Consider the following 26035-nt stretch of genomic DNA (forward strand, 5'->3'; position numbering starts at 1 on the left):
AAACGTAGTTTAATTTTTGATGGTAGATTCACAAACTTTGTAAAACAAATTCTTTTCACACTTAATTTATCAGTGTGGAAATCTCAGTGTGTCTACTTTAGAGTGAAGGGCTTTGAAATGCACTGAAGAACATCTTGAGGCCTCTTCTTTGATGCAGTTTTAATTAATATGGGGTTCCAAGTTTCACTGTTAACCCCCATGGCAACTGAGATCCTGCCTTTGAACACATCTGAAATCTCTCTTGCCATCACATATGGCTTAAGTCTGGTAGATAAGATCCTCAGAATTATAATGCAGAGGCTAACCCATCTCTCACAGCACACCCCAATTCTCTGAAATCTGTCAGTTATGCTCTCTGGGAAATGTTTTTTCCCACAGAAACACGGTTAGGGAATTCAGTTTCAGACAGGCCAATCTAAGAGTTGAAATCCTTAATCCTTGATATAATCCAGGGGTAGGCAACCTTGGCTCTTTTATGACTTGTGGACTTCAACTCCCAGAATTCCTGAGCCACCATGGCTCAGCATGGAAACCTCTCCCTTTCTCCTCAGCATGGCTGGCTCAGGAATTCTGGGAGTTGAAGTCCACGAGTCATAAAAGAGCCAAGGTTGCCTACCCCTGATATAATCCCTGATCATACACACTTTCTTCTCGCAACGGGGATTTTTTTTTTAGTGAAATGGCATGATACATAAAACATTTTCCACTTAATTATGATATCTGCCCTTTAGCCAGGATGGCATTTGGGACAAATTTATCCCATGGAAAATGCAAAATTTGTTTTTCACTGAAGGCAATAGAAAAAAAAAACACGGTGTTGTTTGGCAGGGTGGCAATAAATAACTGTATCTGACATTTTCAGTTGTTTTCCTCCTTAATGTATCCTAAAGCCATTTTGTGAAAACTTTAAATCAAAACATAAACAAAACACAAAAAGCCTTTAGAGTTCATCTCAACAAAATGCTAATAACCCCCACAGAGCCTTTACAAATTGCTCCGGAATCTACATAATTATCCAACTTGTTTGACAATATATTAATGGGTTTATATAGCAAAGATTTTTTAAAAGGAAGATAAAAACTAATGTAAAGTGAGAAAAAAAAAAGGGGGGGGAAGAAAGAAAGAAAAAAGAAGGGCAAAAGTGCAAGAGTTGGAAAAAAGAAAAACAGAGAAGAAATAATTATCCAACTTATAATGAATTCTATATAATAGAATCCAAAGCTGGTTTTATTCTCCTTTTCATTCCTCTTTCCTCTCTTTTTTTTCAGAAGGGGTTTTTTTTGGGGGGGGGAATGGAGGGGGGAATTTTAAAGTTGTAATTCTAAGGTGATATGCAGCATTTCAGCAATTGCAGTGTATATTTACTACCTGGGAGAACTGCTGCTTGGGAAATGAATAATTCATACAAAAAGTCCCAGCAAGTGAACAGATTGTACAAAATCTCCTTGGTCAGATACAGCCTACAGTTCACTTCTAAGAATGCTTTTATTCTTAGCAGCTCACCTGATTTACCAAGGATTAACCTGGCATACAAAACAGAAGTCGATGGAAGTCTAATACAATTCAGATGTGATGTGCTCAGTTGGTCATTATTAAAACACTCTGGTTACGTTTACAGCAACACAGAGTTACAGGCAGATATTTACACCTTAGTCGCACATGCTAAACTGTCAGCTCAGCCCAAATTGTTTGCAGAATTTCTGCACAGTTATATGGGGATCCTAGCACATCATCATCATCATCATCATCATCATCATCATCATCATCATCATCATCATCATCATCATCATCATCATCAAGTTGGAAGGGATCTTGGAGGTCATCGAGTCCAACTCCCTGCTCAGGCAGGAACCCTACACCATTTCAGACAAATGGCTGTCCAGTTTCTTCTTAAAAACTTCCAGTGTTGGTGCATTCACCGCTTCTGGAGGCAGGTTGTTCCACTGGTTAATTGTTCTAACTGTCAGGAAGTTTCTCCTTAGTTCTAGGTTGCTTCTCTCCTTGATGAGTTTCCATCCGTTGCTTCTTGTCCTGCCTTCCGGTGCTTTGGAGAATAGCTTGACTCCCTCTTCTTTGGGGCAGCCCCTGAGATACTGGAACACTGCTATCATGTCCCCCCTCGTCTTTCTCTTCATCATGCATACTAGTTATGCTTGTAAGGACCTACTTCATCCCTGTACAAACAGATCAAACACCTTTCTTCAAGGCTAGGTTTTAACTTCAGGTGGTTCCTTTTTTCCTGGTTTAAGGTCTTGTATGAACCCAGACTGCTTAGTTCAGTTCAGTTTAATCTGGAAAGCTAGAAACTGAGTTAATTTAGTACAGAAGGTAAAGCAAGCAGCCTTGACTGTGCGTACCAGTGCAAGATTTTCTTGAATTTCCCAAAACGTTTTCATAAAGCCATGGCCATCTTCAGGGAGACCTGTCATGCCATGATGACATCACACTAGTGATGCTAATTATATAATTTGCTTCAGTTGCATCTCATTTCTGTGATGACATAATGACGTGCATGGCATTGTTCCAAAGTTTGGAAAACACTGGGATAGAATACGGAGAGAGAAGGAAACAGTACAGTTCCTCAAGAAGAGGAAGAAAAACTACATTTTCCTGAAATATATTTCTTTGTTGTGAATATCATTATTTTACCTTCAGTTCATACGATCTATTAGCTTCTAAAGACATTCTAATTTAGATACTGCTTTCCAAGGAAATGGAGAGAGAGAAAAAAAGTATTAATAGCAGGCTGTTTCTCCCAGTAGCTCTTTCTCCACCTCCACTGAAATTAACAAATGAATGGAATAAATTATCGCCTTGATATCGCAAGTGTCAAATGTTTTGCAATACATTTAGCGGTTCTGCTAAAATGATCTTTTTTTTCTTCCGTGCTATGCAGAGAGAAATATCTATAACAAGGCATACATGTCTCAAGAAATCCAGGGCAAAACTAAGTAGAATTAAAAAAACAACAACGGATCTGCTAATCAATTTTGATACTCGCAAAAAAAAAAATGCCTTGTGAATTTGGAAGCTGCAAAACGGCCTTCTCTTTTGCCAGGCTACTGAAACAAAGCAGGATTTCCCCTCTCCAGCTAAAATACAGATATTCTAAAGAACTGCAATTGGTCCTGCAGTTGGATCAGACCAAATTATTCCTACTAAAAATCCAAAAACTTTAGCAACTTATCACCAATTTCAAAGAGCCAGTTCCCTCACTGCATACATTTCATTTGAAAAAGCTTCATGTTGTCCATGATACTAGTAGTACATACTACTCTTCAAACTATGTAGTCCTCAGCTAGAAAAGATTTAATAAAAGTGATATTATTATATATCCCACATTTCTCCATAACAACTTTTCCCAACCTGAAGACCTCCAGATGGAGGGTTTTTACTCTCCTAATTGCCTAGTCAATTATGGATGTGGAATCCTAAAGGACACCAAGCAGGGAAGCTTCTGCTATCAGATCATTTCTTTCAGAGATGAAAGTATCTGCGGCTTTTATCTCAGACAAACCTTTCAGAAGGTTCCGTGTTTTTCTTCGGGCATCGGCTTTCATGTTTAGCAATCTTGGATGACCACTAGCCCTCTCGCACATAGTTAAATAAAATAGCTTGAAGACAATACAGCTCTCTTCCACCAAAAAAAAAAAAAAAAATAGTGATGGAAGGTAAGGGGTAGAATTGACTTTGAAGATCAAGCCCATCCTTCTCTCCAAGGCAGAAATTTATGACGGGTAGTCCTTGATTTATGAACCACAAAGTTATGGAATCTTCATCCTGTCCTGTTCCATCCCATCTCATCCCATCCTTCCGTACCTGATAATCTGATAATCATATTTTCACATCCTTCACCTAAGATATAAATCTCTTAGACGGCACAGAGCTTCTAGTCAACCAGCTCAATGCAAAACCATTTGCATGCAACTGTCAGATAGGATGTTTAAACATATGCCCTGTTGTAAGCATGGAGTCAGATCCATCTGGGAGAGGTCCATGCTTGTCATAGAACAGGGATCTCCAACCCCTGGTCCATGGAGCAGTACCGGGCAACCGGTCCGCACAAACAAGCAAAGCCCCATCCATGGGATGCAAGCAGCACACAAAAACATGCATTCTCCAGTCTGTGGAAAAAGTTCTTTCCACATAACTGGTCCCTGGTGCCCAAAAGATTGGGGAACTCTGCCATAGAAGACATGAAATATTGAGCTGTTCTTGACTGGGTAACCTCAAATCCTTCAGGACAAGGAGCTGAACATTATCCAGTGACATGTCTGGTTACTTTAGGAAGAGAGGTAGCAGGGTAGATACTTCTGTTAACTAAGAGTATCTCCAGTTCTCCCAAATTACCTGAGCATAACAGTGGCCATCAGTGCTTTTAAAACTGGCAGACTGCTGCACAGACTGCTTGGTGAGAGAGAATTTCTATCCTACGCTTTGCTTTCCATCTTCAAATCTGAGCTAGCGGGGCCATCAAAAGAAGAACCCCGCTATCAGATTTTGCATCTGATAAAGTGAGCTGCATAGCTCATGCCCTTTAACAAAATTTCTATTAGCCAGAAAAGATGCTATCAGATCCTGTCTGACTTTCTGGCCCTCCACCTACAATGTCTTCTGTGAGATAAATAGTCTCCTTGACACTTGACACATCAGTGCTTTCATACAGAATTAAATCCTGGACAGTCATTTTATCAATAACTAGGCTAGCAGGGGAAAAAAATAGATTTGAAGACCAACATCTTGACTTCTTGGCTAGGCTACAAGCTGAAAGAAAAAGAGAGCCGTCTTTGTTCAAATCCTTTCTTCCTGATCCCGGGCTGGCTTGTCAACCTAGCCATTCTTCACAACCGTGCTTTACCTGAATCCCAGCGCCTTCAGGGACCGTTATTTTCCACACACAGTTGAGGCTGTTCAAGTAGGGCTCAGGGAATCCAGGGGACAAAATGGTGCCTTTTCGCTCTGTTAAGTTTCCACCACAAGGCACTGAAACAGACAACAAAGTCTGTGTTACATCAGCAGTACTTGAGACTGAAATCATTCTACTCATGAATGGCACTTAGGTACACATTTCTACTCCCCAGAATTATTATCCGATTATTCTCTCAAATGCCTAGCCTCCCCCACCCTAAAACCTAAGGGCAGGTTTTGATTTTCGCCACACAAGTTGCCATGTATTCAAAAAAGCCGAAAGACAATCCATAATTTCCACTCACCTCTGCACCTTTTGCACACAGACATAATCACTCTTCTTCTGACTGACAGTTGCTGCTATATGTCATGATCCTCCTTCCGCACGTAACCCAGGTACCATAACCTGCCTTTCTACTTTGAAGAAGACAACCTTCCACATACTGCTTTTGCTACAGTGACACTCCCTTGTTTGGAGATAAAAGTCTGGTAGCGCCAGTTAAGACCCACAAAGATGCTTCCAGACTTTCAGATTCTGGGCTACCATAGACTAGCATGGCTCTCCTCCTATATCGTTTGAATATAACAGGGAAGGGGAGGTAGGGCATGTTATGGGTCCCCTTGATTAGGGATGTACATCTAATGCAGGAATGTCAAACTCGCAATGTCACATGACGTCGCACAACGTATCGGGTCGGTTTTGCCATTGCTGGAAATGGGGTGGGTGCGGCTTCCACGTCGGAAAACTACCGACATCATCAGGGCTTAACGCCAGTCAATGGGAGTGTCTTTTATAGAGTTGGTCAATGTTTGCATCCGGCTCCTGGACCTCGTCACCGGTCCTAGTTGATTGGGCTGTGTTTTAAGTGTATCCTTAGCACTGGTCGATGCTGTATTTGTTCTTTTTCTTCTACTCCCCTTACCTGTACGTGCATCACTATCCATTTCCTCACCACAAGCTCCTAAATTAAGCGTATTCCTTCCCCCCCTTTTTTGGCTATCCGTTGCCTCCGTGTCTCTCCAGTTGTTTTTCCCTCTCATGCTGTCTGTCTCCTTGCCAAGGGTTCCTAAGAACAAATACAGCATCGACCAGTGCTAAGGAGCCAGGTGCAAACATTGACCAACTCTATAAAAGACACTCCCATTGACTGGCATTAAGCCCTGACGATGTCGGTAGTTTTCCGACGAAAGCTCGGTATTTTATTAAACTTTTCTAGTTTAAATTTTTTCTGGTGTTCATGTTTATTTGTTTTTTACAGTGTATATATATGAGCATGGGACAGAATGACCAGCTATGAATGCCACTTAGTCCAGTCCTTGGCAGATACATACCAAGACAAGTAGGCACCGAAGTGTTCCACTGGGCCAGAGTTCCAGGCATCGTCAGGCATTCAATGCTGTGGGACCCTTTGAGGGCATATCCAGCAATACACTCAAACTGGATCATAGCCCCCACCGAGAAATCGCTGCCAATCCGTCTCCCGTAGCGGGGCTCTGGCACCGAACTGCACTGGGTGGCACTGGTTCGTGGAACCGCTTCAAAAGACAGAGAAAAGAGAACAGTATGGAGCAGGATAGATACTGAACCCGATGGAAAGCTTGTTCATTGAGCTTGGCTTTCAAGCTCTTCAAATAAGCCTCTTGTAAGAGATCAAGGGTGAAACATAGACTTCAAAAGTGTCCTTGTGTTGTAGCCTGTGTTGAAAGTGTCTTTATCATTATTTCCAGGGAAGGCAGTGAAACATGACCTTTTCTTCATCCTCCAGCAAAACTCCCAGAGGCAAAACATAGGGAGCGTCATATGATATTATTAGAAAAACTACTATCAATATCTAAAAGATTAAGTCCTTATTTTTCCCATTTTTTTCTGATTTTTTTTTTTTTAGGGAAGATCAGTCCATTCCAGAAATAAACATCAGGACCTTCTGCAGTTGAAATTTAGTGCTGAATCGAAGTGACACTATGGAGAACATAAATGTAAGAAAAGAGTCCGGTGTTTATTTATGTTTTAAATTAAGAACATTAGAGGCTTGGTAAACAGATGCTTTAGTACAAGAGCTAAAAGTTAAAAGTCAGCTAGAACATCACCTATAATGCACATAGTATCTGAAATAATTCCTTTCCAAGACCAGATTTTATTCTTTCTTTGCCTATTTTATCTGCTGTTTATCAATTTCATTGGTCAATTATGGCACAGAAACAGACGATAGGTAGGTAATGATTGATTCTGCCATAAAAAAAACCCATGAGGTGGATAAGAGGTGGGGTGATGAGGCTTAGGGCTATGGAAAGAGTTGATGGATACAGACATTTGTCCACACACATTTGCTTGTCGGAAGCTGGTTGGGAAAGTCGCAAATGGCAATCGTGAGATCCCAGGACACAGCAACCATCATAAATACATACCAGTTGCCAGGCGCCCGAATTTTGATCCCATGATATGGTCTGAAATGGTCATCGGTGTGAGGACCGATCATGTCACTTTTTTCCAGTGCTGTTGTAACCTTGAACGGTACTTAAAGGAATGCTTTGTATGTCGAGGAGTATCTGTATGCCCAAACCAAAGTGATACATTTGCTGCGTGTGGTAAAGACTTGAGGACCATTTGGATGAGATAGAGATGAATCTGATGTGAGCTTAAGAAGGTCAGGCATAAGAACTAGGAAACGCCTGTTTGCATTGCAATTTCTTATAGAAAGGCAATCAGCAAGAACTGCAGGGGTGGGGGCTTGCAATCACATTTAGGAGGGAGGAAGGGAGGGAGGAAATTCTCATTTGACTTCTTCAATGTCTAGTTAAATCATTAAAAATTGCTATCAAAATATGTTCTCCAAAACAGGCTGGGTGTTGATTGAATGGCTCTCTGATTAGGCAGACAAAGCATCTAAAGGAATCCAAGCTGAGTTTCTCTGGGGTGGCTCACACTTTGCTCTAAATCAACCCCCCCCCACACACACACAAACTTCCAAGGGGCAACTCTGATGCTGAGGTCCTTCTGGAGAATCACACTCAAGGGCCTTTTTCTTATTCCCTCTGGAGAACATCAGGCACATCAGATGTGTCATTTATTAGGAGTTTCCATTGAAGCCTTTGAAAAACATCCTGGGGGGGGGGAAAACAAAAATCTATGAAAAAAGTAAAGCTGGTTCAAAGAATCTAAAAGTAGCATTTCAAGAGAGGCTTTTGGTGGAAACCCAGGAAGGCACATTGTGTGTACTGACAAAGGCAGCCTATTTAGGAGGGAAAGAGGGTGGGGGGCAGTCTCTGGATATTTTCCACTTGAAAAAAAAGCAGTAATGACCTAGCTATGGTCACTAGGGTGGCTACTGACATTTGAAACTACTAATAATAATAATAATAATAATAATAATAATAATAATAATAATAATAATAATAATAATAATAATAATAATAATAATAATAATAATAATAATAATAATAATAATAATAATAATAATAATAATAATGGAAGGGACCTTGGAGGTCATCAAGTCCAACCCCCTGCTCGGGCAGGAAACCCTATACCATTTCGGACAAATGGCTGTCCAGTCTCTTCTTAAAAACTTCCAGTGTTGGAGCATTCACCACTTCTGGAGGCAGGTTGTTCCACTGGTTAATTGTTCTAACTGTCAGGAAGTTTCTCCTTAGTTCTAGGTTGCTTCTCTCCTTGATTAGTTTCCATCCGTCACTTCTTCTCCTGCCTTCTGTTGCTTTGGAGAATAGCTTGACTCCCTCTTCTTTGGGGCAGCCCCTGAGATATTGGAACACTGCTATCATGTCCCTGAAGTGCTGAAGTGCTGGCTTGTTTAGAGCTGAGCGTGGCTGTCTTTGCTTTCTTTGCACAAAATCTCACTGTCAGTTCTCAAGTGGGAGTCACGGAACCACTAAACCACAGAACCACAGAACCACAGAACTGGAAGGAACATCTCAACTCATGTAGTCCAGTTCCTTCTGAATGCTTGATCACTGTCAGGCTCAGCCAAGCATCCGGAGTTTTCAGTTCTGTACCTGCTTACATACAATAGACAGACTCTTGCCAGACTAAACCTATAGGGATATACCCGGGGTGGTGGTGGTGGCTATCCATGTGCTCTGAATCCTATCCACGATGCTGCGATGCTGCATGTCTTCCCCCACTTTCTGGAATGTGCTGCTTCCTTCTTGGGAAAGTACCTCCTACTTCACTGTGGTCCATTATACCTGCACTCCTTCCATTGACACCATCTCTCACAATCAGTCCCAGAACCTTTGACATATGACCATCCAGTCTGTGTTTTGAATATATATAACAAGCGAGATGCAATGGGTAGCTCATACAGGCAGAAGAAAGGAACTACCTGGTTCTTCTAATTTGGCTCATTTTTCGTTTGATGCTAGAACGTTGGGTTTTGTGTTTTTTTGAGAATTCTCCTAGATCTGGAGTGTCTAATCTTTTTCTACCTAAAACTTTGACCACCTACTCTTACCACATGGCTGTCAGGAGAAGATGTTGGCTCACTCACAAAATGGCTTCAGTGGGTGACATAAACATCTACTCACCTCAATATTACTTGCTAATTCTTCTAGCCCTTGTAGGACACTCCCTACATCCCTGCTTACCATTTGGTGGCTATCAACGACTTTGGAAATAAAGATGGGGATGGAAGTTGGTTTGTTCCTCATCTAAGCATTGTCATTATTGTTGTTATCTCATCAAAATGTAGAAATCAAGAAGTTGGTGTGTGCTGAAGGAGGTCACTGGCCACTGTCAACCCTGAGTCTCAAGAGAGATTGTGACGATGGAACCATTTCAACACAGACCTAGTTCTGTACCCACAATTCTTTTCCAGACAGATGGTTGCTGGAAAGAAGATTCGCTTGGTGTAATGGAGAACTACTAAAATAGTTTCCATTTGTTCTGAGGACTCTGTAGTTTCTTATTTATATTACAAAGGGCTATAATTTTATAAATGAGAAGCATAGATGGAGCTTTACGGCATTTTTTAAGACTAGCAAAGTAAATCAGTGGGATCTGTAATAAAGTTCTGCTGAGTTCTCATATCTAACAAACTGACTAAACTGATTTTTGGATTTTTTTTAAAATTTCATTGCTCTTCTACTGAATTTCCCTTCCAATTCTACCAGACATTGCCTAAATTAAGATTAAACCCTAAGACACAAACTCTGATTAGCAAAATTCAAGTGCTTTCTTCACTTGAACATGCACTGCGTAAACAGGGGGATGTCAGGAGAGGGTGAGGATTTAAAGGAAAAACTGATGCAATAAGATTTTATGTCTGAGCCCAGAGGAGTTCAGAGTTTACATTTAAAGTCACTGTAAATTGCAGTGTGGCATATTCTCCATTCAGAAAACTTTAGGCCACACTCTTTCCTATTATTTCTGGAGTGCTTATGCTCTATTTTTATTTGACTGTCACAGTCAGCAGATTTATTTCCAGACTCCTCACCTACCTTGATAGACAAAATGGAAACCTTTGGCTGTGGCCTGCCCTTTGGCACTGAATTTGATCAATATTTGGTTGGTGGTAGCCAGAGGCAATGATTCACCTAGGAAAGGAGGAAAGAAACAAACCTTTAGCAAAAACGCAATAAAATAAGAAACCTCGACTTAGTTCTTTACTAGACTTTGGGACCATGTTACCACCTACATTTTATGAATGGCACACCTTCAAATTAGGTAAATTAAGCTCCAGTAAAGTAAAAATTTTGATTTATGAGAAAATATAGCATATTACAAACAACAACAACAAAGGAAAGCAAATAACAAGTTTAAAAGCAATACATAAACTTTCAATGAAAGTAGGAAATAGATTAAAATGAAAGCAAGTGACCTCAACTCACTAAAAGATTTTGGACAATATCTGGGAGAATCAAAACTTCTATTCCTGTGGTCCAAAAGACCTGATGAGACTTTGGGGGAAGGCATTCCATAGAAGGAATATTTTTTCCCATCATTGCCTGTTTCACTGCCTCTGATGAAATGATTGTTAGAACCACATAGATATTATATGTAATATGATGTAATATAGACATTATTACATTGGTCTTTCCCTGTCATACATCAAAAACATTTCAGAAGCAGCAAAACGCAATTTCTGAGATCTGCAAGTGGGCATCGCACATTGCCCAGAGGCTACCATACCAGGACAAATGCATTGCAAAGATTGCTTGAAGGTGGGATATACTTCTAATGTAATCTACCAGATCCCCTGCATGGATTGCCCCCTGTGACTATGTAGGACAGACGGGGAGGAAGCCAAACCAGATTGCAAGAACAAAAGTGAGTGGTCAGACGAGAAGACTGAAATTGATTAGTAGCCACACATTGCAATGAACAAGGACATACATTCAATTTTGCAGCTACTAAGATTGTTGGCCGAGCAGGTACAAAAATAGCCAGGGAAATGATTGAAGCCTGGGAAATGGTCTCCTTGTCAGTCGACAGGAGTGCTGATTTACCAGCAGCTTATCAGATACTCAGAACTTGGCAGCACAACAAAACAGCAGTCAATCACTTAATAGCTGGCCATCAACACCCCAATCAACAACTAAAAAGCCACACACAACCAGTCACCACATAAATTCTACACATAGAATAGCCCAAAGCACACATTGTAGAGAGTAGAAAGAAGACAAACTGAAACTGGGGCACAGCCTTGATGGCCTGTACAATTACGTAGGAGGGAATTTTACACATTACTTGTTCGATGGGCTGTTGGTACATTTCCATGTCTCTACTAATGTTCTGTTTTGTATTGTTAAGGAAACAAATATTACACAATCAACAGCACTTCCTCCCTCATTTGATGAATATTCATTAGAACTGCTCCTGGAACTTTTTTTACTCATTTAGACAGTTTTCCCTTTGGAGAGGCTTGGCTTATCTTTGAAAACATAACAAAACAGTTGTTCTACCATTTTATGGCATACTAGGAGGGAGGAAGCCAAATGAACCTCCAGGTTGAGGTGTTCTGAAAAGACCTGACTTCTCCATGTCTCTTTATCCTGCTGTGGTGGAAGGACTTGAGCAGCTCCCCTAGGATGTCCATTCATGAAAGTCATACTCAATCCTGGAGGCAATGCCTGATATAACTTGGTGCTATGTTAGATATGGATGTGGAGCTGACAACCAGCATTTGAACTGGGGTTGAATTCCTCCTGATAGCCAGTGCAGGGCTTTCTTCAATGGGTTATTCCAGACCAGAGGTAGGTAACCTTGGCTCTTTTATGACTTGTGGACTTCAATACCCAGAATTCCTGAACCAGCCATTCTGATTCAAGAATTCTGGGAGTTGAAGTCCACAAGTCATAAAAGAGACAAGGTTACCTATCCTGTTCCAGACCAATGTTTCTCAACCTTGGGGAATTGGTGATATATGGATTTTAACTCCCAGAATTCCCTAGCCAGCATTCCAGGAGTTGAAATCCTCATATTTCAAAGTTCCCAAGGTTGAGAAACACTACTGTACCATGTAAGTTTATTATTTATTTATTATTTATTAAGAACATTTATTGGTTTCTGAGCAATCTCACTGCTGCATTCTGGATCAGCTACAGCTACCAGAACATATCCATCGATAGCCCCACGTACAGCATTTCACAGTAGCTCCACAAATTGGCGGTCAGGATATGAATTATAGTTGCCAAAGTGTCAATTAGATCTGTTTTTACTCAGTTTCATTTCTCTATAGATAATATCTGCCCTGAAAATGATGTGAACAGTGGTGGAATGACTTCCCTTTTCCCTGTGGATTGAGCTGGAAATCGCCATGGCTAAACATTTTAGACAACCACAAAGAATACATGCAAATAGCCATCATAGAACTGATATCAAAGCAGGAATAGGTGGAAGGGAATGAATAGACCAGGGGTAGGCAACCTTGGCTCTTTTATGACTCGTGGACTTCAACTCCCAGAATTCCTGAGTCAGCTATGCCTATCCCTGGAATAGACTGAACATACAGAGCATGATCTTTTAACAATTCCATAATCAAAGGCATGCCTACAGTTTTTGATGGACATCTCTTAGGAAGCTTTTTTACCCAGAGGAGGAAGAAAGAGGCAGAACCTCTCCTTACCTGTATGAGAACCAGAGAGAGAACTGAGGAGGCGGGAATGTTGGTTTTGACCATCATGTACTTCAATGATGTCATGGAGAGCTGTCTGGAAGAAGGCAAACTGGCCAAATACCACTATCAGTAGGAAAGAAAGAAAGAAAAGTGGGGCATTTAAACATAGGAGGAAGTGCACACATTGACCATCACTCTCTATAACACCAGATTGGTGCCCTTGTGTTGGCAAAGCTGAAGCTAAAATGGAGCTGAGAGACGTGTAAAGATGCTTGAGCCCCAAGATTTTGAGAGGGGGTTATTAATGCACTGAATCCATCTCTCTGACCGGTTCTGGAATCCCATTCAAAACATCCCTGTCATTTATTTAATTTATTAAATGTATATGCCACTCATCTTACTGTCCAGCATCCATGTGATAGATCAGCTTTTCTCAACCTTAGGACCTTTAAGATATGTGGAGTTAAACTTCCAGAATTTCCCAGCCTGCATTTCTCACCCAGAATTCCCCAGCAAATTGAAGGGCAATTTACCAGCTGTTTGGAATAGAATAGAATAGAATAGGATAGAATAGAATAGAATAGAATAGAATAGAATAGAATAGAAGCTGGAAGGGACCTTGGAGGTCTTCTAGTCCAGCCCCCTGCTCAAGCCGGAGAACCTATACCATTTCAGATAAGTGACTATCCAACCTGTTCTTAAAAACCTTCAGTGATGGAGCTGGTTCAGCTGTCAAATTGCTCCTACAGTTCAGAGCTTTTTCTAACATTCAATCAATATTTATCCTCCGGGAATTAAAATAATTATTATAAACCTCCTTTCTGTGGCCTTCTTCTGTGTGATATATTTTTATTCTGCATGATATCTCCCTTTCTGTATGTATTTGACCAAATGCTGAAGTTAGCAGATATATATATATATATAAATTTAGTCCCTCTTCCAAATGCCACTTCAACGTGGACTAATATGCTTAATAGCATTTGACCCCCACAGAACATGACCAAGAAAAGAGGGGGGAGGGTCAAATGAGAAGGGATGGAGCAGTGATGGGAAGAAGAGGAAACTGGCTTAAAATTTGGTGGACTCTTTTAGAAGAGTCTCTTTTCCTTAGAGCTTTGCAGAATCTTTGAATACCTGCAACTAGATAAGGGCCACTTATATACTGAAACAAGTAGGATTATGAAATATTCTCTTCTATTCTATTACAGCAGCAGTTTGAAGCTCTGGAGGTTTCATCCTTCTAAGCAAGAAGAGTCATTGGAAATATTGACAACTTCAACACGTTGCAGCCAATGGACCAATTTGGGATATTATCTGCTGTTGTTCTGTTTCTGAAACTCTACCTTTGCTTGTCCTGTTGGTATTTTCAGCAATTCAAGGAGGGAAAGGATGAACGCAGGAAGTATTAGAAATATACAAATGTGAAGGTCAACTTTGACTTGGCTCACCCCATTTTGGATTGGTTTGGCTACAGCAGTGCACTAGTTTATTCATCCAATCTGTTGGTTCATATGTTTAATAGGTATATAGCTGCATTTTCTGGTCTGGTTTTATTTGATTCTGAATCACAGCATGTTTGACCTTGAGTCATAGGAATGTATGGTTCCAACCAATGGGAGGTAGCAGGACACACATTTGAAACTGAATTATTTATGTTTAATTGCAACTATTTTTAAAATCAGTGATATTCCTGCTTTGGGATTTTCCTACAAGTAACAAGCAAGACATAAATAATATGGGAAAAATAATAATTTTTAAAAAGACTCACTGATTGCTCATTACTGAGAATGGCCAAATGGTAATCAGTGAACCAAGGTTGGCACTGACACATTTTTTCCCCCTGCTCTATGATAGCCTTGCCAGATTTTAATTGCGACATTATAATAAATTTTATACCTGGGAATAGGAGGAGAAAATGTGCAAGCTGTGAAAAATTGAGACTATGACCCTTTGCAGGTTTTTAAAATATATTTCATCTCTTATTTTTTAAAACTTGGATTTCACTTTAGCTCTATAAAAAGAGACTCAAGGACACTCAAATACTGATAGAGTTTTTTAAAAATAAAACTGATATCAAATTTATCCTATGTAGGCTCGTTCTTGCCGAATGCTAGGGGAAAAAGTCTTCTTAACAGTAAGAGAAATTTGGCAATGGAAGCAATGATCCAGGGAGTGGTAGACTCCACTTCACCTAGATGTGTCCATATGTGTTCAAAAATGGACTATCACCTGGGGGTGGGGGTAGTTAATTTGGATTTCTCCATTGACCAAGACATTTCAATGATCCTTGCCAGCTCTGCGATTTTATTTTTCCACCCTTACTGAAGCTAATGGACCTTTAGCTAGTAACATATTGAACCAGCTATAAACAATGTCAGGGCCTAGGAGAGGAAACATACAGCCATGTATCAAAAACATTTGTGGTACTGATTTCTATGCAGTTTTATGCCAAAGCACTAAAGCTCCTTGAAGTTGTAAAATTCGTTAATGGCATATGCATAATTCACAGTCTACAGGGAAAACAAAACCGTCTTATTAGCCATTCGGCGGAATGTCTGGCAAGAAACTCAAGAAAGATACTGTATAAAGAAGGACTTAATTCCAAGCAAATTGTTAATATAATCAGGTATTCTCTAGAACAGAGGTCCCCAACCTTTTGGGCACCAGGGACCGGTTCCGTGGAAAGAGGTTTTTCCGCAAACCGGTGGGTGTGTGGTTTTGTGTGCTGCCTGCATCCCGAAGATGGGGCTTTGCTTGTTTGTGCGGTCCGGTTGCTGGTATGCCGCAGCCCGGTACTGGTCCACGGACTGGGAATGGGGACCCCTGCTCTAGATGTCTGTTGGGACATGTCAGGAATTCTCTCCCCATATCTAAAAAGCATAAGGATGTGAAGGGATGATCCAATAATTCCCCCCCCCCACAAGATATGCGTCTAAGCAGCTTCAAGAAGGCTTTAGGCCAGGGGTGTCAAACTGCCGGCCTGTGGGCTGGACGCGTCATCCGGAAGCCGCGTCATCCGATACGTTGCATGACGTTTGACACATCTGCTTTAGGCACATGCATGCACAAATGCATTTGTGTCAGTTAAAGTCATTGGAACTTCAGATATTGGTTCAAAATTAACTTAACACTGAATGCAAAAGTTACTAGGAGAGACCAGCAGCTGAAAGAAATTATTTTGCCAAATTTGTGCAACTTGTTTTTCAGCTTCTCAGCTTCAATACATGACATCAATCACTGAATCCTACTGTGATCTGATTGGCTCATGGCCGAAACAAGATGACACCTGATTGGCTCTCTAAACACTCAAGCTCATTGGCTACAATCAGGTGAAGGAAAGCTACCTGAGATCAACTTAAGCAAGTTGTGCTTCCTTTTTCTGGTTATTTGGCTATAACCTTTCATAGAATACAGTACAGATAATTGAACAAACTATGTTGCATGACCTTCTTGATTAAATTAGCTTTCCATTGATATATACTTTGATGGTACTACTCCAAAAAAAGTGGTGTTATTAGCCATCAAACCTCAAAAATACACTTTTCCCAAAAGGTTTCCACAATTTTGGCCACTACAGTAAGGTGGGACTAGAATCCATGATCTCCTGGCTTTTAATCCAGCACCATCATGACCATACCAAACCAGCTCTCATTACCTTGAAGTCAACCTTGATTCCTGCTGATTACATGAACAGGTGCTTGCTGCTTTCTAGCCATGATTTCAGAGCCATGATTGCTTCCTTCCTGGGGCGGAGAGAAAGTGATTGGTCCCCAATCACCCAGCTGGTTTCGTGATTACAGCAAGACTCCTGGTCTCCCAGTTTTGAACCTCATGTCTTAACCACTATCCCAAACTGGTTCTAAGGAATAAACCTACCCTTTTGAGAAATTGTTTTAGACTTTTTCTGTCTGCAAGGTAAATTGAGAGATGTCATCTGCATAGTTTTTCAGCTGGCAAATTTGGTGAAGAATCTTGAAAAGCCCTGTATACTCAGCTACGGATTCCACCATTCTGTTGGGTGCCATTAGGAATCCCTGCCTCATATTATCTCTGCTCACCTTTCTGTATCAACACTACAACCAGAAAAGGGCCAGAAGGCATGAACAATAGGGATATACCATAATCTTTGGGCACAACGATGAAATACAGGCACACTTGTCCACTGGTGTAGTTCTGAGGGTAGTTGGGGGACAGGACGACACCATCCGACCCCGTGTACTGACCTCCACATGGTGCTACAACATGGAGAAAGGAAAAATGAGGTTAGCTTCTGATATTTGCCTCCTTTTTCTTCCCCAGATTGCTGGCCCAGAATACTCTATTAACTCAATAGGCAATAAGCAGCAGGCATGCTGCAGAATGCATCTTAAGCAGAACCTGTACCTGATACATTTTTTATAACTTATGCTGCATTATACACTGGGAGCAATAAAACCCTAATGAATGATTGTTCTACAGAAATTGATTTCAAATGGTGGAGAATTTCAAGGAATGCCCTAGATAATGAGGTTGTTGGCCTATGGGACATGATATGGAAAACAAAACATTTTTGAGATGGAAAAGAAATATATATGCAGGATAAGATACCAGATACAGATGTCCTCTCCAGAGCAGCCCTATCATCAGTTTACACTCTGTTGATGAAAGCCCAAATGCGCTGGGCAGGCCACGTTGTAAGGATGCCAGACCATCGCATCCCTAAACAGCTCTTCTATGGTGAGCTGTCTCAAGGAAAGCGATCGCATGGGGGACAAAAGAAGCGATACAAAGACACGCTGAGAGCCTCTCTCAAGTCCCTGGATATTGACACCATCTCTTGGGAATTTTTGGCGCATGATCGACCGACATGGCGTACCCTGGTTTACCAGGGGTGCCAGACATATGAACACAGGAGGACAATCTTGGCACAAGAGAAGCAAGCACTCCGTAAAGCCAGAGCTGCAAATGCTGAAGCAACAGTGTCCACATTTCTCTGTTCAGTATGTGGCAGAACATTCCGTGCTAACATCGGTCTCATCAGCCATCTACGGACACACCGCTGATGGCCCATAATGCACAAGATGTCAAGGTCTTCATCGAAAATCGATGGACGAACAACATCATGTATAGGTATATGTATCAGAAGAAAAGCGACACTCAACCTGAATTCAGAAGACCTCCAGCTTACCTGTGCACATGGGCCTTGGCTTGTTCCACACAGGTTTCCCATCTCCTCCCATGACACACGTCACAGTGGACACCCCTTCAATCATATAACCACTGTCACAGTAGTATGTGATTGTGGAGCCCAGCTTCAGCTCACTTCCAGCTCGAGTCCCATTCTTAATTAGACCTGGATCAAAGCAGGATTCTCTGGGGTTTTCTGGAAAAAAAAATCTGAACATCAATTTCCTGGTACTTCTGGCCTTGCTTTCTTAACCTGAGCACCAAATTCCATTAGAGAAGGATGAGGGGGGACATGATAGCAGTGTTCCAGTATCTGAGGGGCTGCCCCAAAGAAGAGGGAGTCAAGCTATTCTCCAAAGCACCTGAAGGCAGGACGAGAAGCAACGGATGGAAACTCATCAAGGAGAGAAGCAACCTAGAACTAAGGAGAAACTTCCTGACAGTTAGAACAATTAACCAGTGGAACAACCTGCCTCCAGAAGCGGTGAAAGCTCTAACACTGGAAGTTTTTAAGAAGAGACTGGACAGCCATTTGTCTGAAATGGTGTAGAGTTCCTGCCTGAGCAGGGGGTTGGACTCGATGACCTCCAAGGTCCCTTCCAACTTTATTATTATTATTATTATTATTATTATTATTATTATTATTANAAAAAAAAAATATAATAAAGAAAAAAAAGTATACCAAGTAACAGTAAAAATGTGGTGGAATGTAGTCTGGATTCCCAGAAAGGGGGGGCGGGGTGGCTGCCTCCCACAAGGCAAAGAGGCAGCAGAGCTTGGAAAGTATGATCAGCAGGAAGAGGTTAAGATTGGTTTCTCACTAGCAGCTCACAGTAGTTCACAGAATATATCTATAGTTATACAGATAGTTGCTTTAGTCTGACAAGATCTATAGGCGAAGATAGGTGAAGAACAATAAAGGAAACTACCCTTAAGTAATTCCACATGTCAATCTTGTTTCTTTGGCCTGAGAAAATAGTTACAGTTCTACAGAAGTCCCAAAGATGCTCTTTGAAAGGTAACTGGACTTTTAAGAAAGTCCAGTTTCTAAGAAAGTCCACCTGCCTTTGAAAAGCGCCTTTGGGACAACCATGATCTGGATTATTGAAAATCTCCATAGACAATTCCAGGGGTAATTATTTAATGCAATTATTATTTGAATACATATAACTAATACACTGATATAACTATTATTTTTGACCTATTGTATTTTGTATAAAAAAGGCCCATATTTCATTATATTTGTCCATACAACATCTATCAGCAGTAGGTGACAAGTGCAATCAAGTCCTCAATCCATTGAGTAAAATGTGCCATACATTTATCTTTCCAGTGGTGCAATATCAATCTTTAGGCTATAGGAAGGGTGCAGAGAATCCATTTACATTGTCTGGTTGTCAATTCCAAGTACTAGCTCAAAAGATGGTTTTTGTTAATCATCGTAGCTACAAAATTCTTCATTGGTGCCCAAACAACCATTTCTAGGTTGTTAATTCGGGAACAAATGGTGAAGTTCATCAGTGCCACTGATGTCACGAATACCAATACTCAAATCCATGTAAACGTAGATTTACAGCCCTTGAGATCAGTCTCTACAGCCTGAAATGGAGAGTGAATTGCTGAATTCAGGGTTAGTGGGATATCTTATTAATTCCAGACTTGTCCTGCTCAGAGGGCAATTACTGTCTGCCTGTTACAAGAATGGACATTGCAAATCTCGTTGCTTCAACTCAGGGGAAAATAGAGGTTCTAGTCTTAAGCCATGTCTAGCCAAGGCAGAGATCTCATGGGTCTATCAATCAGAAATTTTATTTGCCTGCGGAAATGTAGGATCCCACATTTCTGTTTCCATGCTTCTCTGTCTGAAATACATGCCTGAAAGCCAAAAGAAACTCAGTCCCAGATCATTGTCTATGTTTGTTTGAGATCCAGGATTGGAGTATATGTTTACTGTGTCTGTGTGTCAAAAAGGCAAGCTGGTCATGTGATTGATACTTCATCCTCTTTCAATGGGCATCGCAATATACAGTACATTTTGTAATTTTATTATTAGGTTGGTTTTTTTTAAAAAAAACCTCTTGTCTTTATAAATGAACTTATAAATCGAAAACAATTACTTTAATTATTTATTTATATTAAAAACGTGGTATGATCAAAGTCACATCAGTGAGGTTTTTGCAATTTTTGCAATGCTTGCAAAAGAAAAAGGGCGGGACATCAATCACACAATTATTTATTTATATTAAAAACATGGTATGATCAAAGTCACATCGGCTTGCAAAAAAAAAAAAAGGGGCGGGATATCAATCACACAACCTGCAGCAGCCATCTTGATTGTTTTGCCTGTCCTCTTTCAGATACTCCCTGGATTCAATTCCAAGAAATATTGGAGAATGTCATATGGTGAAAAGCAATCCATTATTTAAAGAGAACATAACAGCCCAAACTGCAATTATAACTTTTGTTAAGGATCCCTGCTTATGAAAAACAGCAAGGAAACAATCTGCTTTTCTGAACAGGCCAATTACTATCTGCACTGGCTTTAATTATAATCAGGCTAAGATAATGTATAATTATACTCAGGATGGAGATTGTTCAAAACAACAACAGAAGCATCAGTAACTGTTGGAAAAAGAAAGAGTGGAATCTGACAAACAGAAATGAAGAAAAAAAAATATTGGGGGATGGAACCCAGTTTGGGCTAATCCTTCATCACCACTTTGAGCAGAAAGAACATCTACAGGCATCCAGGTAGTTGTGGAAGAAGCAGGAAGCATGTTTCTTTCAAGAGCTATTTATGGATACAGACAATATTACAGTGGAGAAAAACAAACAAACAAACAACTTTCAATTCCAGTGTCAACGGTGGGTCCAGAAGTTCTGGCTCCATAGCCATAGAGCAGATCTGACATGAGTAAAATTGATGCACTGCAGCTTTAAGAAAGTTACCTTGGAAAATGTAGGAACTGCAAAAGCTGGTCGAGAGCTATAAATTCCTGCCCCACATTAACCTAGAAGATGCTGATTGTATTAGAATTTATAAAAAAATTAAATTCCTCAAGCATCTCTCCGACTGAGCAAAGGTCCCTTTCCAGAGCGAATCTCTTAACTTGATGAGCAACACAGCCAAGATAATTGAAAGGTGATTACAGACGGTTCTGTCGCCAAGGAAGGGCCTTCTTTTAACTCAATTGAGGTTTACTTCTAAGCAGAGGAGCACGGTGGTCAGTTTTAACAGACGGACAAAAAGATAGAGAGACATTAAAAAAATCAGTCAAGACTTGAAACAAAGAAATTAGCCAAATGTGTGGGGTTTTTTTTTTCTCACTTTCCCGTGTGTAATCTTTTTTTTCTTCTTCTTTCTTCATGCATAAAATATAATTAGAGGCTTTGATTAATCTAGAGGTTTTGTCATTTGAAAATTGCTCATTAAAAGACCAGAACTTTTTATTATATTTTATTTTAATTGTGAACAGCATGGCCCTGGCACAATCAGAAAGCATATTTGGGAATTAGATTGTCATGGGGAGGAGGAGGAGGAGGAGGAGGAGGAGGAGGAGGAAGAGGAAGAGGAGAACACTGTTCTTTCTCCCGTCCTCCAATGGTTCAAACTTGTCCTGTTAGCATTTCCTCATTAAGTAGGTCATCCGTTCTGATTTCCTTGTAAATTGCTTCTGTACCATTAGCAAAACTCTGTTTTCTAGGTGATGGATGGACACATGGGAAATGAGTCTGAAGTATTTCTGGATTGAGACTTCCAAAAATACACGCCCTACCTTCAGATCTATAAAAGGGTATTGTTTTCACATTGGAGGTGATAGTCACAGTCTATTTTCTCCATTGCCCAGGGCCTTCTCACATCTGTAAAAGGCCCCTGTCAGAAAGAATTTACCAACAGCTAAAGATATTGTCTACATGCAATAGTTTGAACTGTGGGGGTCCTTGGTGCTCTCTAAGCTTGGCTGTTTGGTTGTGTAACAGCATCAGTGCTAGAAGAGAGTGGGATTTGCTGTCTTTTTATACACAACTGGCTTGTCCAGCTGATGTTGGTGGGAGTGTTCTTGGTAGTTCCTTGATTAGGCTGTTTACTGTATGATTGTTTGTCTCAGTTAGTAGTTCCTTGATTGGGGTATTGTTTACTGCTTGATTGTTGGTCTAGTATTAATCTTGGTGTTAATTGCTGCTTATCCGCGTTTTGATTGCTGGTGATGTGATATTGTGGTCTTTTAGCTTTTTGATTGTCTCTTTTGAATGGTATGTAGGTTTATCTCGATGTGCCAACTGGTGGCTGATTTTCCTGAGTGCCAGGCTTCCAGGAATTCTCTTGTGTTTTTGGACTTAGATGATCTAGGTCTAGGATGTTTAGTTTCCCAGTTGAAACTACGGTGAAGTCTGTCGATGTGTTGTTCAATTGAGGAATTTTTCTCATGTCTTCTGACTGCTAGTTGGTGTTCATGGATGCTTTCTGCTTGTCTTCTGCCCATGTATCCTACACAAGGGGATGCTACAATCCTTACATTGTATTTTGTAGATGACTCCTGTTTTTTTTCTTTTTCTGAGCTACTGAGTCTTTTGGTCTACTTAAGATGTTTGGGAGGGCTTTAGTTGGTTTGCGTGCTAGTCATCTACCATATAATCTAACCCCCCCAGTTGTGACCCAGAGTGATTGCCTGGATGATGCTAGGTCATAAAAGCCACTCTTCATAGATCAATGCCAATAAGCCACTGATAAGTCAAAGAAGCAGAGAAAGAATCTTTTCTTCTCTTTCCACGGTGTTTATTTCTAAAGCTTATTATGAAGCCAGTTTTTGCTAAAAGAAAAAAAAATCCTCTGTCCCACTATATTCCTGTGATCACTCTACACTTATTCTTGTTGTTTTGAAGAGCCAAGTTGTCTTTTATCTAAGTAGCAGCTACATCTTTGGCTTGACACAATGCCTCCCACCCCCGTCAGGCGTCTCAGCTACAGGCTTGATCTCTGTCTTGATGCTTACTTGGAGAGGAATAAAATAACACTTCACATTGCACAACAAAGTACTGGCAGAGAAAGAGGAGGGGCTCGCAAACTCCACTGAATGTGGTGTTTTCTTGAGGGTCTTTTCTCAGGGTACTTTCTTCCTGTAACCATCTTAAAATGATGCTGGATGTCCTAGTCATCCACTACAGCAGCCTTAGATCCCAACCCCTCCAGGCATGTAGGATCTGCTCCTTCTGAACCTCCTGGACCATTGCTGGAAAGAATTACTCCACCACTTCTGGAGAACATCAAGAGGATAACCCTTGAATATATGTCCCTAGTCCATTGCTATCCACAATCATGGTTTTACACCACATCAATCATAGATCATAATCTCTATGACAATTTAGAGTAGTGCTTCCCAAACATCATTATCCAAAACCTATCAGAAAATCTTATCAAACTTCAAGGACCAGTCCTTCTTTCAGGACTCTCATAACATCTAACAGTCACTGAACAAATTATTGTAATTCAAGAACTATCTGTATTGTAAAAGTGATATCACTGAATGAGTTTTGTCATTTCAACAAATTACCATTGGTAATCTCGTTGATTTTTATCTTAATAGGAATACCTTGGGAGATTTTCAAGTATGTTTTAGTACCTGTGGCAATCTTTAAGTCAATTTAAATGTCCCTGTTGTGATGAGCAATGGGTTCATATGACATTGCACCCCTCTCCCCCACGAAGACCACTTTAACCCAATTTGGAGTTTATTTTATTTGGTCCTGCTTAGCATTTTTAGGTTGTGTATCCAGGCATAAAAAAAATCTCTTTACTTGAGTCTATCCTCCATTGATTACATAGACACAGCTAAGTAGTTTTCTTAGAAACGCTACAAAAGTACTTTGCCACTGCCTTCCATCTAGGAGTTTTATTTCCTTGTGGTTTCCCACGCACAGAGAGAGAGAGAGAGAGAGAGAAGGAGAGAGACGCACACACACACAAGTTCGCTTTGTTTTAACCATTCGCTTATTGGCACATCTATGCAAAGTAGAAGAAAGGCTGGGCACAACCCTGTCTATTTGGAGTGTGGGCATCACTAGCCAGATGCTTCAATTAGGTGATTCACCCCATGCCACTTTCTTCTGACATGACAAAGTGTCTCAAAGTGGTGGCGCTACTCTACCTGAAGAGTCAATGCAATGCCAGCTGGCCAGATTGCCATTATCAACCTCCTGTTCATGGGCAGTTGCTCAGACTGATGTGCCAAGATGATCTCTCTTGTAGCAAAGTCTACATGTCCCTACGTTCTATCAGTTTGTGTGTTTGTTTCATGAACCAAAGAACAAAGAAAACTTGAAAAGGTTTTCTTTTCCACTTTGAATGAACTAGGGTTGGAAAGAAGGAAGGGTAACAGATAAAAATGTGATCAGTGCATTCTCCATAGAATACAAATAGTTTTTTCTCTCACCTCCTTCTCTCTGGTGCATGCTAAGTTCCTGTGTGTATCAAACAAATCTTTTAAACCCTCTGCAGCATGAAAGTATTGCACCTGATGTGCTTCAATAGGGCAGAAACCAAAAGCCAGAAGGGAATAGAAAGAGAGCACACACTGGTCTCTAAGAGTGAAGGAGAAGGGACTGGATTGCTCTGATACAGAGGAGGAATGGGAAAAGGGCAAAATAAAACATGTAAGTCACCTCTACAATTTCCTCCTACTCCTATGATGCACCCCCTTAGCAGATGACTTTTCTTTCAAAAATATATATTTTTTCTAATTCCTTTCTTGCATGGGCTTAATTCTCAGACTTTACCACATAACAAAAATGATTACATCAGCTTTATTGCATGCCTTTTAACCGATTATTGGACTTGACTCCAGCAGCTATAATTCCAGGGTACAAAACCACGTCACCACAAAGGTTACGAGAGTGGGCTCAATGGGTGGAGAAAGACGGAGCTGAATTCCAATATATCTATCCAATATATTTAGAAGCACTCACAAATGCAGAAATAGATTTTTTTTTGCAGCTGCTACACCTAATAGTAGTAGTAGTAGTAGTAGTAGTAGTAGTAGTAGTAGTAGTAGTAGTAGCAGCAGCAGCAGCAGCAGCAAAGTTGGAAGGGACCTTGGAGGTCATTTAGTCCAACCCCCTGCTCAGGCAGGAAACCCTACACCATTTCGGACAAATGGCTGTCCAGTCTCTTCTTAAAAACTTCCAGTGTTGGAGCATTCACCGCTTCTGGAGGCAGGTTGTTCCACTGGTTAATTGTTCTAACTGTAACCTGAATCAAATGAGATTTGAAATCTGCTTGCAGGTACATGAAGGAAGACAGGAAGGACGACATGCATATCTACAAGATACGTGACATACCTGTGTAATGGATGACAAATCCTGTGTTGCTGACAGAAGCATCACTGCGGAAGGCCAGGAAGAGGTTGTTACTGCTGCTCTCAATCCTCTCTGGGACTTGGGTATCATAGAAACTCCCAATCAGGGGACTAAGTGAGCTGGGCCCATCATAGATGTGCAGGAAATCATACCCGGGTTCCAAATTAAACCTGAAAGGGAAAAATAAAGAAAACTAAGTGTATCAAATATCTGACTACAAAGACCAGCGATACAATGGAACTCTCTCAGCCTCAGAACAACAATGGACATTGGCAAAACATTGCGAGACAAGAACAGAGGCATGTCCATATCTCATCAATGAATTAGTTTTATTGTCTGGTGTATATATATACATACACACACACACACACACACACACACATTTCAGACTAGAAACATTTGAAATGTGGATTTACAGGCGGCTGATACGTATAAGCTGGGCTGACAAGATCAGAAATGAGGAGGTGATAAGCCGCCTGGGAAAGCCAAGGGAAATCATCAAAACAATTAAAAAACGAAAATTAGAATATTTCAGACAT

At 40.6% G+C, this 26035-nt stretch overlaps 1 protein-coding gene across 1 annotated transcript in view; it reads right to left on the reverse strand.

Annotated features, from left to right (window-relative positions):
- Positions 1 to 26035, reverse strand: part of LOC107295850 (CUB and sushi domain-containing protein 2-like) — a gene marked incomplete at both ends in the record, with an annotated part of 145422 nt that overhangs the window by 13184 nt on the left and 106203 nt on the right. Inside the window, 7 exons of the mRNA XM_015825185.1 lie at positions 4859 to 4983; positions 6241 to 6444; positions 10360 to 10455; positions 12987 to 13100; positions 17096 to 17212; positions 18145 to 18339; positions 25479 to 25666. Coding sequence (XP_015680671.1) covers positions 4859 to 4983; positions 6241 to 6444; positions 10360 to 10455; positions 12987 to 13100; positions 17096 to 17212; positions 18145 to 18339; positions 25479 to 25666 — 1039 coding nt within the window. The remainder of the gene's footprint in view (positions 1 to 4858; positions 4984 to 6240; positions 6445 to 10359; positions 10456 to 12986; positions 13101 to 17095; positions 17213 to 18144; positions 18340 to 25478; positions 25667 to 26035) is intronic.

Source organism: Protobothrops mucrosquamatus, unplaced genomic scaffold (genome assembly GCF_001527695.2).
Source record: "Protobothrops mucrosquamatus isolate PMUCROS unplaced genomic scaffold, P.Mucros_1.0 scaffold2535, whole genome shotgun sequence".
Classification (NCBI taxonomy): Eukaryota; Metazoa; Chordata; class Lepidosauria; order Squamata; family Viperidae; genus Protobothrops; species Protobothrops mucrosquamatus.